The sequence below is a fragment of the Plasmopara halstedii genome, assembly GCF_900000015.1.
Source record: "Plasmopara halstedii genome assembly, contig: Scaffold_292, whole genome shotgun sequence".
Taxonomy (NCBI): domain Eukaryota; phylum Oomycota; class Peronosporomycetes; order Peronosporales; family Peronosporaceae; genus Plasmopara; species Plasmopara halstedii.
Window position 1 is genome coordinate 952,020 of NW_020187213.1, and position 14,151 is coordinate 966,170.

Consider the following 14,151-nt stretch of genomic DNA (forward strand, 5'->3'; position numbering starts at 1 on the left):
TTCCCGACTCCGAAAGCTCTGTACAAAGTTCGTCGTATATCTGACCTTGGCAACTTTGGTAATCGTTTAGTTCCTTTCCGTCGAACGGCCCCTTTCCTCACTTTCCGTGTCTAGCACTAGGTCCCAGCAGACCCGATTTTCGGTACAACAAAGGTGCAATAACCATGAATTTGGGTTTGGTGTCATCGTCTCATTTTTCAGTCCGTAATTTGGTCTCTTCACTTTGGGGTATGTCGCTGGCAACACCTCTAAGGACTCAATTAAAGATTGAGTTAATTTGCACTTACTTTGTCAAGTTTATCCATTTTCAAGCTCCAGCTCGAACAGAATCGACCCGGGGCATTCGGTCGTTCCTCTGACGTCTTCAAGGAAACCAAGCGTTCGTCGCGACCGTTTCTTAAGTTTTTTACCTTCTTGGTGCGTCTGAATTTCCCTTTTCGTGACGCCTTCAAAGTTCTGCTACTGGTTATCAGCTAGCACATCCTTTGGCAGGATGAGAGACCATTCGGCTCGTAATCAGAACAAATGCGATATGTCAGCTATGGTCTGTACTGTCTTGCTATAAGAAACGAGCAAATCACAACTGCAATCACTTTTCTGCTCTGCACCTGAATCACCTATGTTTCTGAGACTTAAATGGTATATAGCGTATCCGGCCGACAACATCATTTTGTCTGAATTCTAGCATTCTGCTTCCTTTAAATGCTAGCGCGGCTTCTCACTTGTAATTCTTCTCTCTAGTCTGAGACGAGCTGGTCTCTCAATACCGATCCAGTTCGGTATCTACTTCGATTCTGATGGATACTCACTTGTAGTAGCATCAGATAAATAGGGAAATACATCGTTGGTGTTGTCAAATCATTATTGAATTAGAGTGGGCATGCTGCATATCACCAAACGCATTATATTGACAGTGTTTCGCAGCGCAACAGCTTCGCGATTGCATCCAATTAAAAGAACACTGAATGAATGTTTAAACTTGCATTACCGACTTAAGGCACAAGCACTGTAATGAACAATAACGTCTCATGATGTTCCATGATAGAAGACTCAATTCCTTCAAGAGCCGAGTTTTCCTTATTTGGAACACAAAAAATAACTAATGATACTAGAAACGGCTACACAAGATGCTTCAAATGTTGGCTTCGCAAAGGTCAGCGTCACATTGTAATACGCACGTTGAAAGTGTAGGCAGTGCAGCCAAGCAGGCGAATTACACAAAATGCGTGGCATCTCAAACGTTTTTTTTAATGTAGTACTTATGTAGGTCACCCACTACATTTATTATTCACTTTTGCGATATGTCACTCATTTTACATTACAAGCTTTAACAATGACCTCAACATGCGTGCTGTGCTGTAACACTATTGACAATGTGTCTCGCTTTAATACCATAGGTGTATGCAATCATTCTGGCTGCTGTAGTATCTGTGCGTTGCGTCTTCGTCAGCTATTAGGACAAACTGCGTGTGTCATGTGTAAGACGGACATGCCGCGCATCATTTGTGTATCGCACGAGGACGAGAGTTTTGAGTCGTTTCAAAATTGGGGAGATAATATCGGACCTAATTACGTATATGACGAACCCTCGGGTATGTTTTTCTATCAGAAAGACTATACAACGCATATTCGTAAGCTTCGAGACCCGTTGTGCAAGATTTGTGGCAAAAAATTCGCGACGGTGGACGCTTTGCGTACGCACGTGCTAAATGTACACAGCTTGCAGTATTGTAGCATCTGTTTAACCAACAAAAAGGCGTTTCTAGAAGAATTCGTGCTATTTACACGAGAGCAATTGAAAGTACACAATACGAACGGAAGTCTTCTCGAAGGATTTATGGGTCATCCAAGATGTGATTTCTGTTTTTCACGATTTTATTCGACAACAGAATTGTACGATCATCTTAGGAAAAATCATTTTGAGTGCGATATTTGTCTCTACCAGCTAAATGTGCAGAATCGATATTACAAGGATTATAATGACTTGGAAAATCATTTTCGAGCTGATCACTACTTGTGTGAAGAGAGTGAGTGTTTGGCTAAAAAATTTGTTGTTTTCAAATCGCATCTGGATCTTCAGGCACATATGACTGTTGATCATCCGCACATCAAGACTAGTCGGAAAATTGACGTGCATTTTACGATTCGACGGGCTTCACAGGGAGACGACGCTGACTTTGAAGATCCACGGTTGTTTGATCAGCAGTCTCGTGGAAATCACACAATTAATGTTGCTGACTTTCCGTCGCTTTCGGGATCCGACAGTACGGCAGGAGGGCCGTCATTCTCACTGTGGGAGAATCAGACTGTGTCACACCGTCGTACAGCAGAAGATTTTCCAGCGCTTGTATCCAGCTCGTCTTCCAACCAGTCTGGTTTAGCGTTTCGAAATGCTTTGGCGCCGCCGCCGTCAGCTGCTCTACGCGCGCACATGGACAGCAATGGTTGGGAATATGAGAATTCAGAGCTAGCGTCAGCTGCTGCCGTCTTAGGCGCGAACAATCCGCTATTAAAAGCACTAAAACCTGCACGCAAACATAATAAAGGAAGGAAAAAGGGTCGCAAGTCGGGTGGTGGTCTCGAAGCAAAACTTGCCTGTACTGAACATACGGTACCGGATAACGAATCAGAGGAAGAGAAAGACGAGTTTGTCGGTCCGATGCCGTCAAAAACAGCCGTTGTGCTTCAAATTCGACAGGTCTTAGGCAGTGATGCAAAGTACGAAGTTTTTCGCGAAGATTGCAAGCGCTTTCGTGCAGGTGAGATCGAAGTCCCGGACTTTTACGTCAAAATGCGCGACATGTTTTCGCCTGCAGACTTTTCACAGCTCTTTTTACCGCTCATGCGGCTATCTCCTGACAAACAACAAATCGAAGCATTTTTTGCATACCACAAACATGTAAACAAGAATCAAAGCAAGACTCAAAAATTCCAAGGGTCTCAATCAAAGCACAACAAAAAGCCTGCAAAGTCTCAGCAAGCGGAGAGTGCGATCACATCACAGCACAAGAACCAGCGTCAGCCGCCAAAGCCGTCGCCGTCTGGATGGGGCAATGCTATGAAAGAAAGCGGCATCAAGATGGCTTCAAATCGCAAGCCCTCTGCGATTGTGCACAACACGAATTTGCGTAACATGACAGGACGATATACACAGCCTACAACTCAGTGGACGTCGTCTGGAAGCTGGCAGACACCACCGACTGCTACAGCTAGTGCATCAGCGTATCCTGCTACTCCCTCGAGTACTAAGCTTCAAACTGCCCCTACTGAATCGTTTGCTAGTCTCAATGTAGCTACGTCATCGCCGGCGACTGGATACGGTGCCGCGGCGTCAGCATATGCATCCACACCGACGCCTGTGCTGCGTCACATGATGCCGCCACCCGCCGCAACAAGTTTTAAAACTAATAAGAACGACTTTCCTGACTTACCTCGAGCCAGCAAACCTGTCGGCGTTCAGCCTGTAACGCGTGCGACTTGGGATGATCAGGTCCAGGCGATTGCCCAAAGCCGTGTGTCAAAAACTACGAACGGAAATCGAGAGAATGGGAAAAGAAAGCAGAAGAAGAAAAGTATGACGCTTCAAGAGATGGCCATGCAATTTGGTTAAGTTTAAACTAACATGACCATAGAATTCGGAGATTTACAAAACGCCAATTCTTTCAACTTTGGTACATTGTTAGCATGCACAAATGCATCATTCATTTTTCTCGACAGTAACGTACACACTCATAGTGATTTACTACGTTCAGCAGGGTCGAAGTGGCAACGGCAGCGAAAAATCTCTTCCCTGGACTTGCCATACCTTGTTCAGCTAATTAATACCAAGGTGTGCCATGATTTTGTCAAGTTTATTTTCAATCGCTGCAAGTCGCGTCTCAACTGCAGTGTTATTTCCATTCTCGAAGCTCGCATTCGACATCTGGCGTGGTGTTGACGGTTCGGAATTGCTGTTATGCACAGATGGAGCCGATCCACCTCCAGATTTCCTTGCAGCTGCTTCACGGTTCTTTCGCATAATTTCAGCAAAGCCTCCACCGCCACTTGGTGCACTGTTCGCACCACCGCTACTATTTTCTCTCTGGAAGCCTGAGGGGTTAGACTTTCTCAGGTTGCCACCTTGCTTAATAGCAGCCATCATTGAGCCCATGCCGCCTCCTGCACCTGCAAACGGACTTGAAGTTGGTGCTGTTCCCCCAGCTCCATTTCCAGCACTGCCACTACTTGCAAATAGCGTCTTTTCCACTGTCTTGACCTTCTTAAGCTTAGCACCTTGCTGAATCTGAGCCAAAAGACCACCTCTTCCTGCACCTCCACTGGGTAGCGCTGGACTTGATGATGTATTGTTTCCAGAGCTGGATTTGTGCCTAGGTGGCGTCTTATTGGAAGATGAAGAGCTGGACGGCTTAGTCCATGTCGTGACTTTAGACTCGGGATTATAGTAATAATCCTACAGGATTATCAAACACTTGATAAACAACCGTTGCAATATGCTTAGGAAATGAAACTATAAACGACCACTTTACCTTGCCATCCTTAGTCTTGTACGACAGCCATGGGGCGGGAAGCGGCATGACGAGAAAAGAGCCGATGTACAGTCCAAAGAATTGCCTCAATTCATATTTATTAACTATAAATTATTTAAGAGCTCACAATTTATGATCACTGACTAGTCAAATTGTTTAGCCCGTGTTAAATTGCAAAGCACTATAGCATTTACCATGTCAAAGCTTTGGCTATCAAAACAAAGTGCATACCACATTTGGGCTCAGTCTATCTGAAATGTCGTTTTTGGAACTTTATATCCATCGAAATTAGTACGCTTTCCTTTCGGAAGTTCCCGACGAACAACCTCTGGACCAGTTTCAATGTTGTAGTGATCAAACTTCACATGCGATGCATACGTCTTTGACCCTTCGGAACTTGCCGTACTATTCATCATCTTGTGAAAATAACCGTAAGGTGTGCTTTCATACGCACCTTTTGCCCAAAGCTTGACATCGAGACTATCGCGACGGCAAGTGTATTGCTCCTTTAAACCAAGCATATCATCACCACTTTCATCCGACATGGTAGTACCAGCTCGAGCAATAGCATCCTCTTCCTCTCGCCGCCGTATCCCCCGTTTCGTTGGATCATCCACATTCTCTCGGTGTTTAATAAACTTGATGTCACTCATGGGGTTGTACTCGCTTTCGATGATAATGTCACGAAAAAGTCCTCCCTTTTTGCGAGTCACGTCCAAGAACTTTTGGTACGCATCAGCCCTCTTAGCGCTGCGCAGCTTGCCGTCCATGGACTGCACTTTTGCAAGAATTGGGTCATTAAGCTTGTGAAAAACTCCGGTAGTCCACTCTTCGTGCATCCGTGAAAGCTGTCCATTTTTAGACAGCTGCTGTAGCTCTAAAGTCTCATGAAGTTCTTGTATAAGATCATTGCCTTCCTCTACTTCCTGTTGCAGCTTCAAATACTGTCCCTCCTTCTTGCTCTTTTGTCGCTGAATATTTTCAGCAATGGTCTCAGCAAGTTTCTTCTCCATTTCTTCTCGCTCCTTCATGTAAAGTTCATGTTTTTTTGTCATTCTTCTCTACGATAACAAACTATAATCTGAGATAACCAATTCTTGTAGATTACGAAAAAGTCTTCCAACCTTCTGTGTCTCCTTGGTCAGAGCTAAAATTGTCGATTTATTGCTGACTTTTGTAGATGGTGATGGCGAACGTGATCTACATGTATGTAGAGATCAAATGGCACATTTAGAAGTATTAAACTCGTTATGACACGGTATCTTCACGTACTTCGGTAATTGAGATGAGATGCTTATTGCATTTTGCTGAAGTTCCTCAAACCGTTTCAAATTGTGTACACGTATACTCATCACGATATGTCCTGCAAAGCTCTGCTACGCAGGCCTGTAACTTGATACAAGGGAATCTCCAAAGCTTTTAAATGAAAGAATGTCTTATGATGAAAGCTTTATTTAGATACATGTGTATTAAAGAAATTAAGAATAGCAATCGCATGTTATCCATGATCGACCGATTAGTTGTCATGAGATTATCGTCGAGACCGTCGACCAGGTTGTTGATGTGCGTCTCTTCAACTTTGTTCACTGGTAGTCAATGGAGGTCTTTCTCTGGATCCCAAAATGTAATATCAACGCGTGGGAAACATTTAAGGGGTCGTGAAAGAGAACATTGGCGCAGTAAAGAGCGATGTACGCGCACAAATGACGGCAAAGATATTCCGCAATTGGTGGGTGAGGGGGTTTATGGCATTCATAGTGTATTACAAGCCCTTGAAACTGGCTATCGAACTATTCACGCGTTGTATGTGCGGGAGGAGCATACACCGACACATGGCCAACGGCGTCAGAAGAAGAGCGTCGCAGACTTAAAGGCGCTCGAGCGCATTTACGAGCTGACAGAGGCCAATGGTATAGTAAGGTATCCTTTAAGCAAATGGATGCTTAATCACATTACTGGTGACAAGCCACATCAAGTAAGAAAGACCTTGCCATACATATGATCGGTACCTGAACTGGTTGTTTGTCTTTATAAGGGAGTGGTATTGGACGCGGCGCAAATCGTTCTTAAAGACTTTGTCCCTGCAACCCCTTCAGGTATGATCATTTATATCTTGGTCAATCATGCTGCTTTGATTACTTAGTTAAGCTACCACACAGGCTTTACTGAGTCTACTCGATCACCAGTGATATTAGTGCTCGATGAAATTCACGATCCCCAGAATTTTGGAGCAATTCTTCGTTCTGCGCATTTCTTAGGCTGCTCGACAGTTGTTGTAACTGATGGAAACACCGCTCCAGTATCTCCTACCGTCTCACGGGCTTCTGTCGGGGCTCTGGAGATTTTAGTTGCCACCGTACGTTTTTGAGTATCTGCTTGATATTTCTGATGCTAATAATTTCGTGCGTACATTTAAGGAAAAACTCATGAAGACGAGAAATTTACATGAAATGCTGGCAATTAGTGGTGACCTCGGGTGGCGTATTGTAGGTGCATGTAGTGGACCCGACTCCATCTCGTCGATTGATTTTGCAACCGATGCCCAGCCAACGATTCTCGTGATGGTATAGTATGAAAAATGATGTTTACTTGACTTGAGCTTAAATTTTGCTTTGTTAGGGTAATGAGCACCGCGGTCTTCGTAAAAGTATTCGTCAGTGCTGCCATGCGATTGTGACTATCCCAGGTACGCTGTTGCTGTACTAGTCTTGTCTTCTTCAAGGTCATCATAAGCTTTGTCGACTCAGGTCATGCAACGGACACGAACACTTGCGTGGATTCTTTGAACGTCAGTGTCGCGTCAGCAATTCTGCTCTACGAGCTTTTGCACCACTAAATATACCCCAATCTATTTTGTTGCTGCATGCCGCAGCGTGGTGCTTGTGCGGTGAGATATTGGTACGCAAACAGGATCAGAAATTTCGGTGAACATTCGAGAATGAGCGTTGACAGAACTAGAAATACTTGGCTGCACACAGCAGAAAATTATGTTTGAGTTTCTTGATCGCTTTAAGACAAAATCAAGACAAAAATACTCGATCGTACCTTGACAATTCCTGGGAGTTTTGAGTGACCTAGGCACACAGTAATTTGAAATGCGGTTGGATCCGAAAAAGGTGATACAGTTAGCGTAATTGTGTGAACAACCGAGTGATTGCGTGGCCCCCGAGAATAGATACAAGTTAATGGTACATGATGGTAGTCAACTTCACCATCGGGAAGCATGCTTCTGACATACACTTGTGTAAGATCTCGCGTATTTGTCAAAACAAAGTTAACACGCTGCTCAAACGCCCAGTTCGCTGTAATTTCTTGGGGCTCAAACTTCAAATGCACATTCGAGATTGGTTCTATAATTGATGCATGGGCGGTAGCCAGACGGCGAAAATGGATACGAGCTCCGACAGTTGGAGGTGTACAGCGAGTTATTGCAGATTTGATGAGTGCTGTGGGCCATGCCTTACGAACGAACGCAACAAAAGCGCGCTTCAGGTCGTTTAGTGTGCTCGCGCCAGACAGCATTTCGATCGGGATCCAAGCTTTGTCTTTAAGCTCGCCATCCTCGACTAGAAAGTGCAATCGAGTCGTCGCTTCCTTGGTTATCCACCGCAGCTTTGCAATGATAGTTAGATTGTCGGTAGAATTTTGCAGAGATGCAAGCTCGAGTCCAATAGATCCAAGCATTACTAGCTATTTTATCGTAAAACGGCTATCAGTCACATTGGAAGGTAAATATTCTGAGTATCTATACCTGAAGTAACTCAATCCGAGGTGACAAACTTAAAGCAAAAGCTTTCACATACACCCCGGACGCAACATAAACCAACTCTTGGCATTGCTTCCGCAAATCATTCCATATTCGCAAACTCTCAAACGCCTCTGCCTCTCCACTACCAATGTTCGTGTGTTCTGAGCTCACGCTAGGACTTGTGCTAAGCATAGCCGATATGGGCACATATTTTGATGGTGCCGACGGTAGTGTGGTTGATACTTCGGGAAATGAACGCAAGTGCTTCCGAAGTCGGACAAGAACGTCGACAAAATGAAAAGTTTCCTCCGCAGCAAATACATTACGAAGGCGACAAATCTAGAGTTAAACACACAATAGATCAGCTTGGATACAATGATACAAAACGTTAACCAGAGATACAGCTTACTGTATTCAAAGACTCATTCAGATTTTCATCCGAGGGAGGGTCTTGAAGAGCATCCAAAAATTTCGTCACCTGAGAAGCCTGATCCACTGTTTGCGACCCAGTTGATGGACTCTGTAGGAAAAATAGGCTAGTTCCGTCGGATGAAGGTAAGTTACTGTCTTTCTTATTGATCCCATTCGAAAAGTCATTGTGGCAAAGTAAGGCTTGACACGACTGTTTCATGATATCATCTCGACCATGAAGCTGTGATGTCTCTTGTCTCACTGGATCCAACAAGGAGTCATCGACCTTTAGCACATCAGCGCACTTTTTACCAAGATCTTGCACCGCATTAAAATATCTTTGCTTCCAACAATCCAACAAAGTGTAATCATTCTTGGCTTCAAAACTATTGAACAAAGTGCCTATTTTCGAAACGTAGTCTACCAATCGCTGGACAACCCAAGTGCTTGATAGATCATAGTATTGCAGCACTCGTAAGGTCTCGATAGCTGCGGGTAGACTAACATCTGTGTCACTTTGCAGCAGAAAATTCAGTTCGGTGCTAGATATGGTCATGTCGGTCCTCAATCCAAGCACGTGCCGACACACTAACAAGCGACTTAAGGAGTTCACGAATACTTGACGCAGTAGCGATGTACTTGACCTACTTGTACGCGAAAGCACGTCAAAATGCGCCGTGATTGTGCGTTCCACGACTCGCTGACTCCATCGTGCTGTACTAGTGCGACGTGCTGTAACTTCACCCAATCTGGCAATAGTACGCGAGGCTTCAATGGCGACCTCCTCGTCAACATCCTCCAAAAGCGATAGCAAAACGCCACTCGACATCATCCGACGTGTATTCATCTCACTACTCTCTGTAGCAACGTCAACAACAGCCTCATCGACCTGTGTCTTGACAAAAGCGTGCTCCAGGACCTCACTGTTTTGCACACAAGACATACGCCGTAGACATCTCGCAACTTCAGCTCGCACCACTTTTGACGCATCATTGGCTGCCATGCACAAGACATAAAAAATCTTTTCGGGCAAAAGCAGCGTCACCTTTGCAGCTATTGTAGATGGAAAATATTGACTGTTCGTAGCTTCACAGCGTGGGAACAGTTCTGTAAGGACCACAATCACTTGTGATGCCAACACTTGGACCTCGTGGCTTTGTCCAAATAGTATAAAGCCTGTTAATAGATCGAACTCACTGACTGCAACGTCATCTGTCGAGATCGTCTCGAGAGCAAAAGACTCTCCTTTGTTATATAACCTTAGATACGTGCGGAGACAAATTGCCTGCATGCCAGCATCGTGATCGTGCACACACTTGTGCAAGAGCTGCTTAAGTTGATCATACTTTTTAGTACACATAAGGCAGTCCACGACAATGCGTAACATGTCGCGACGGAGCTTAAAATCCTCCCCTACACTCAAACATTGCATCAATTGCTCACCCATCGCATTCACCTGGATCATAGGCTCTACGACAGTTGCTTTGACAGCCAAAAGCTGTCGAAGACCACGCACAATGGCGCCCACGACTATAGCTCCGCTACTACTGGCGTCTTTGGACAATTTCTCCTCGCTGAGAGTGGTAGACTGCGTCTGATTCTGTTGTAAAAATGAAAAGAGAAAGTCAATCGCCGCTGCTGTATTAGCGCTCGGAGAAGCCGCAGTTGTGCTGTATTCAAGTAAAAGACAACCCTGTAAATGAGGGTCTACAGTGTTCTGTAGCTTCAGGCGGATGGCCTCAAGTATGGCCATGGGGTGTATTTGATGATCCTGCACTGAAGCTACTCTGGGGCATTGAAGATCAATTTTGACATCAGACGGTTGCGTTGACGTCAAGGAATTTGTTCGAGGTCGTTTCTCAGCGGCAGAATTTGCGCTGTCGCCGCCGGAAGCGGTTGTGTCCAATTCAAGATCGCGCTTCATGTATAGCTTTTCACCACAAACGGACAATATAAATAAAGCTCACAAGAATAACGAATCATGGAATACAACGAATACAAGAATAATGGTGAAAGCCAAACATGATGAACTCAAGCACTTGGACGAATGGTGGAGACAAACTGTACGAGATCCATTTGCACTCCCGCCAAAATCTACACTTGTCAAGCATCGCGCACTGCACGAGCAACAGCTGCACTGTGATCGAAACTTATGGCTTATCAAGCATGCTAAACAACCTCATTACCAGTTCTCAGGCCAACAAAAGCGCATGCTTCGACAGTGGTTTAATGCACTGGATTCAGATGGATCAGGCAAAATATCTGTCGAAGAATTGGAGGATCCAATGCTGTCAATTGGCATCGTGAACGACAAGCAAGAGATTGAGGAGATTGTTAACCAATTAGACAAAGACTCGAATGGACAGATTGATTTCAAAGAGTTTGTAGAATTTCTCACTCCACAAACTCGCCGCAAAAAGGATTCAAGGCCCCAGAAGCAGGAAGTAATGTTTCGACAGCTTACGGAAAAGATGGAGGTACGGCTTTGGTAAAGTTGACGCTCATGGGTATTGCGCTTAAATTTGTTGGTCAGTGTAGCACCAGAGTTCAGGTTTTTTGGATGTGAATACGCAATTGTCGATAGAGAGGCGACAGTTTATTCTCACTTCAATGACCAGTTTCAAGTCACACTCCATTCAGGAAGACCTTGCAGAGCTGAAACGTTTGACAGAAGGAAAGAATCTAAAAGTTAATGACTGGACGTCGCCTAAACAGTCGTATCACCGACGAGGGATGGCAAAGAAAGCAAAGCTGACTGCGTTGGCACTTCAGCATCAGGACGAGACGCGGTTTCAAGCACTTGAACAGGTCTTTCTTCGAAACAGTGCTTTGAAGGTGATTTAATTCTTTTGAGTCTGGTTATCAAAGCTTACTTGAAGTTTTATTGCGTGAATTACCGCAGCGACTTCGAGCCAAATCTCCATCGATTCTCGGGACTCCTGTCGCACATTGGCGGGCAAAGAGGTGCCAATTGCCTCCCATCAAAGTTTAAATGCTTGTGCTTAAATGCACAGGACGAGTAAGTTCACGGTAGAGTAGTCAAGCGTGTCAGACGTCTCCACATATGCACATCCAAGAAACTAATTTCAATAACATAAAGCTGTAAGAATAACGCAGGCTAGTTTTGTTGACGAATAAATCCCGCAATATCACTTGTAGGGGAGTCAGTACATCCTGCTTGATAATCACGTCCGAGTCATACGTATACTTAGTATCTGGTGCGTACGACAAATGACATGAATTATGTCGCGTTAAGAGCGCAGCTTGAGGAATGTCCGCTTGAGAAGCCGAGCCTAAGAGCATGAAATGTAAGGCAAATGATACTAGTGTATATATTTACGACATTGGCCACGCACCTCATAGCTGATTGTGTGTTGGATAACATCTGACACCACCGTGCTGGAATTACTCTGATCAGCTCCCGATGTCGTGAAAATTTCCTTACCGTGTTGGTCTGCGCAGTCGAAAAACTCGAGAATATCATCCATCGTGGAGTCTCGAATAGTTGTCATGTGCTTTGCTAGCGTGAGCGCTAACCCAAGAAAGCAACGCTTTGCATAAAACCATGTATCCGGCCCAAGCTTACGGTGATATGGCTCCATACTCTTCATGACTCGACAAATTCCAAAGTCGTAATTGTTCTTGGAGCAGTATAACGTGCCGATAACAAGATTTACAATGCACAGATGAAAAAGCCTCTTTTCGGGATCTCGATTCGATTCTTCTTCTTCCTCACGCTCAATAGAGCGCAACAACTCCTCGGCTTTTTCATTATCCGTATTCATCACGTAGCACACACAAAGATTCGCAAGGATAATAGCCTGCACATCAAGCAAGTTATCTTGGTGTTTTTTCACAAAGGGTTCATAGTACTGAATGGCCTGTTCATATTTATTTCCTTGAAGGAAAAAAACGTGTGCTACGTTTAGTTTCCAGGCTTCGTGTTCCGAGCAAAATTCGGCTGTTTGACGGAAAATCTTTTCTACTTGTGTGTAGTTGCCGCGCTCCCAGTATATGTTCGCCTGTGCCATAAGCACGGGCATAAATTCTTCAAGCGCATCATCATAAGCTTTGAGAGACGTTTTGATATCATCGTTTGACTGGGCAAGTCGCGCGTCCTGAATTTTTTTAGTCAGTTTGCGCAGTCTGTCAACATGCTTGGTTGCGAGGTCATCGTATTTGAGATAGGCATCCTCAGGGGAAGTTTGTAGCGTCACGGTGGCGTCCATAAAGTCGTAAAAGTCTTTTGACAATAATTGAAAAGTCAGATGGGCGTTTTCTGCTAACACGTCAGCCATTAGATCATGAAATCCATGCTTGGTGTATAAGATAAGCAGATTGGAGAACGTTTCGACAGGAAATGGTGGATTTTGCAGTAGAAAATTAAGCTTTTTGAAGCCACCGTTTGGATCCACGTCCATATTCATCAGGCCAAAATTGTGAAGTGAAACCGGATCCAGTTCCTCTTCTTGACGAGGTGGCATGTCCAGTAGTGCATCTCGAGCTCCTTTATAATTTTTCATCTCGTACTCAATCGCAGCCTTGAGATTGAATGCTTCAACAAGTGCTGTCTCTCGTAAAACTGTCGAGTTCTGCACAGACTTGACGTCAGTATTTTGCTCGCTTTTACTGCCTACACTCAATTCAGGGTGATCCCGCACGCCCTTTTCGATGATCTCGGCGATCTGCCGCATAGCATTACCGTATTGTTTCATCTTGAAAAAGCAGAGAGCAATGTTATATGACAAATCTGGCTGGTAGCCCAAAATATTTATTGCATCCGAGAACTTTGCACGGGTCGCCTCGTAGCGTCCTTCCTTATACTCAATAGCACCCTCAAATACGATTGTCGTGGGATCATCAGGTAGACACTCTTCCAACACGGAACGTGTAGCCTTTATGTCATTTTGCTCATAATAAGAGGCAGCTCTGAGCAAATGCACACGTTGGGCAAGCTGTTCATTTTCAAGTTGACTGGCTCGTCTTGAGGCAGCATCGTATTGCCCGGACTTGTATAGTGACTGAGCTAAATAGAGTTGATACTCATCCACCTCGGGGTGACTGGCACATAGTTGTTCATACATTTCTACAGCTTGATGAAAGAGCTGCATGTGGTAATAGCAGTATCCAAGCAGCGACAAAGCTGCACGACTGCGCGGGTGGTTCTCTAACTCGATCTGTAGAATTCGCACCGCTTCTTCGTACTTCTGATCCCGTATAAATCCATAAATGGTTGATGTGTAGCTGCTTCCAGCACCATCTTGTGTCTGAAACATGGTCTATGGTAATGTAAAGAATGACCGACTGTTCCGAACCGACACTGTTGAAGAATCAAATGCAAAAACTTTGAGATCAACAATTTGGCAATGACAGGATTTGCTTGGTCATTTGTATTACACCGAGAGTACCTTAGGGACAAAACCAACCCGAAGGAACATGGCGCAACGGATTTATTAGTCGAATATA

The 14,151-nt window shown here is 44.6% G+C and overlaps 7 protein-coding genes across 7 annotated transcripts; 3 read left to right on the forward strand and 4 right to left on the reverse strand.

Annotated features, from left to right (window-relative positions):
- Window positions 1-1,222: 1,222 nt before the first annotated feature.
- PHALS_06027 (avr1b-1 avirulence-like protein) lies at window positions 1,223-3,610 on the forward strand (the record flags this gene model as incomplete). Its single annotated transcript, XM_024723368.1, has 3 exons — window positions 1,223-1,263; window positions 1,326-1,358; window positions 1,426-3,610. 3 exons carry the CDS (start codon window positions 1,223-1,225, stop codon window positions 3,608-3,610), a joined length of 2,259 nt encoding a protein of 752 aa, XP_024574351.1.
- A 204-nt stretch (window positions 3,611-3,814) lies between these two features.
- PHALS_06028 (growth arrest-specific protein 7-like) lies at window positions 3,815-4,574 on the reverse strand (the record flags this gene model as incomplete). The annotated part of the gene is made up of 2 exons (XM_024723369.1): window positions 3,815-4,450; window positions 4,527-4,574. 2 exons carry the CDS (start codon window positions 4,572-4,574, stop codon window positions 3,815-3,817), a joined length of 684 nt encoding a protein of 227 aa, XP_024574352.1.
- Window positions 4,575-4,768: 194 nt separating this feature from the next.
- On the reverse strand, window positions 4,769-5,878 carry PHALS_06029 (uncharacterized protein; the record flags this gene model as incomplete). Its single annotated transcript, XM_024723370.1, has 3 exons — window positions 4,769-5,587; window positions 5,651-5,726; window positions 5,799-5,878. 3 exons carry the CDS (start codon window positions 5,876-5,878, stop codon window positions 4,769-4,771), a joined length of 975 nt encoding a protein of 324 aa, XP_024574353.1.
- Window positions 5,879-6,087: 209 nt separating this feature from the next.
- Window positions 6,088-7,362, forward strand: PHALS_06030 (rna group 3; the record flags this gene model as incomplete). The annotated part of the gene is made up of 6 exons (XM_024723372.1): window positions 6,088-6,501; window positions 6,562-6,622; window positions 6,686-6,882; window positions 6,944-7,090; window positions 7,146-7,212; window positions 7,274-7,362. The coding sequence occupies 6 exons, from the start codon at window positions 6,088-6,090 to the stop codon at window positions 7,360-7,362; spliced, it is 975 nt and encodes a 324-aa protein (XP_024574354.1).
- A 12-nt stretch (window positions 7,363-7,374) lies between these two features.
- PHALS_06031 (Armadillo-type fold) lies at window positions 7,375-10,897 on the reverse strand (the record flags this gene model as incomplete). The annotated part of the gene is made up of 6 exons (XM_024723373.1): window positions 7,375-7,494; window positions 7,572-8,216; window positions 8,278-8,613; window positions 8,684-10,615; window positions 10,685-10,802; window positions 10,872-10,897. The coding sequence occupies 6 exons, from the start codon at window positions 10,895-10,897 to the stop codon at window positions 7,375-7,377; spliced, it is 3,177 nt and encodes a 1,058-aa protein (XP_024574355.1).
- A 73-nt stretch (window positions 10,898-10,970) lies between these two features.
- On the forward strand, window positions 10,971-11,677 carry PHALS_06032 (hypothetical protein L914_13062; the record flags this gene model as incomplete). The annotated part of the gene is made up of 3 exons (XM_024723374.1): window positions 10,971-11,162; window positions 11,224-11,520; window positions 11,588-11,677. The coding sequence occupies 3 exons, from the start codon at window positions 10,971-10,973 to the stop codon at window positions 11,675-11,677; spliced, it is 579 nt and encodes a 192-aa protein (XP_024574356.1).
- A 259-nt stretch (window positions 11,678-11,936) lies between these two features.
- On the reverse strand, window positions 11,937-13,961 carry PHALS_06033 (Uncharacterized conserved protein; the record flags this gene model as incomplete). Its single annotated transcript, XM_024723375.1, has 2 exons — window positions 11,937-11,978; window positions 12,042-13,961. The coding sequence occupies 2 exons, from the start codon at window positions 13,959-13,961 to the stop codon at window positions 11,937-11,939; spliced, it is 1,962 nt and encodes a 653-aa protein (XP_024574357.1).
- Between the last annotated feature and the right edge of the window lie 190 nt (window positions 13,962-14,151).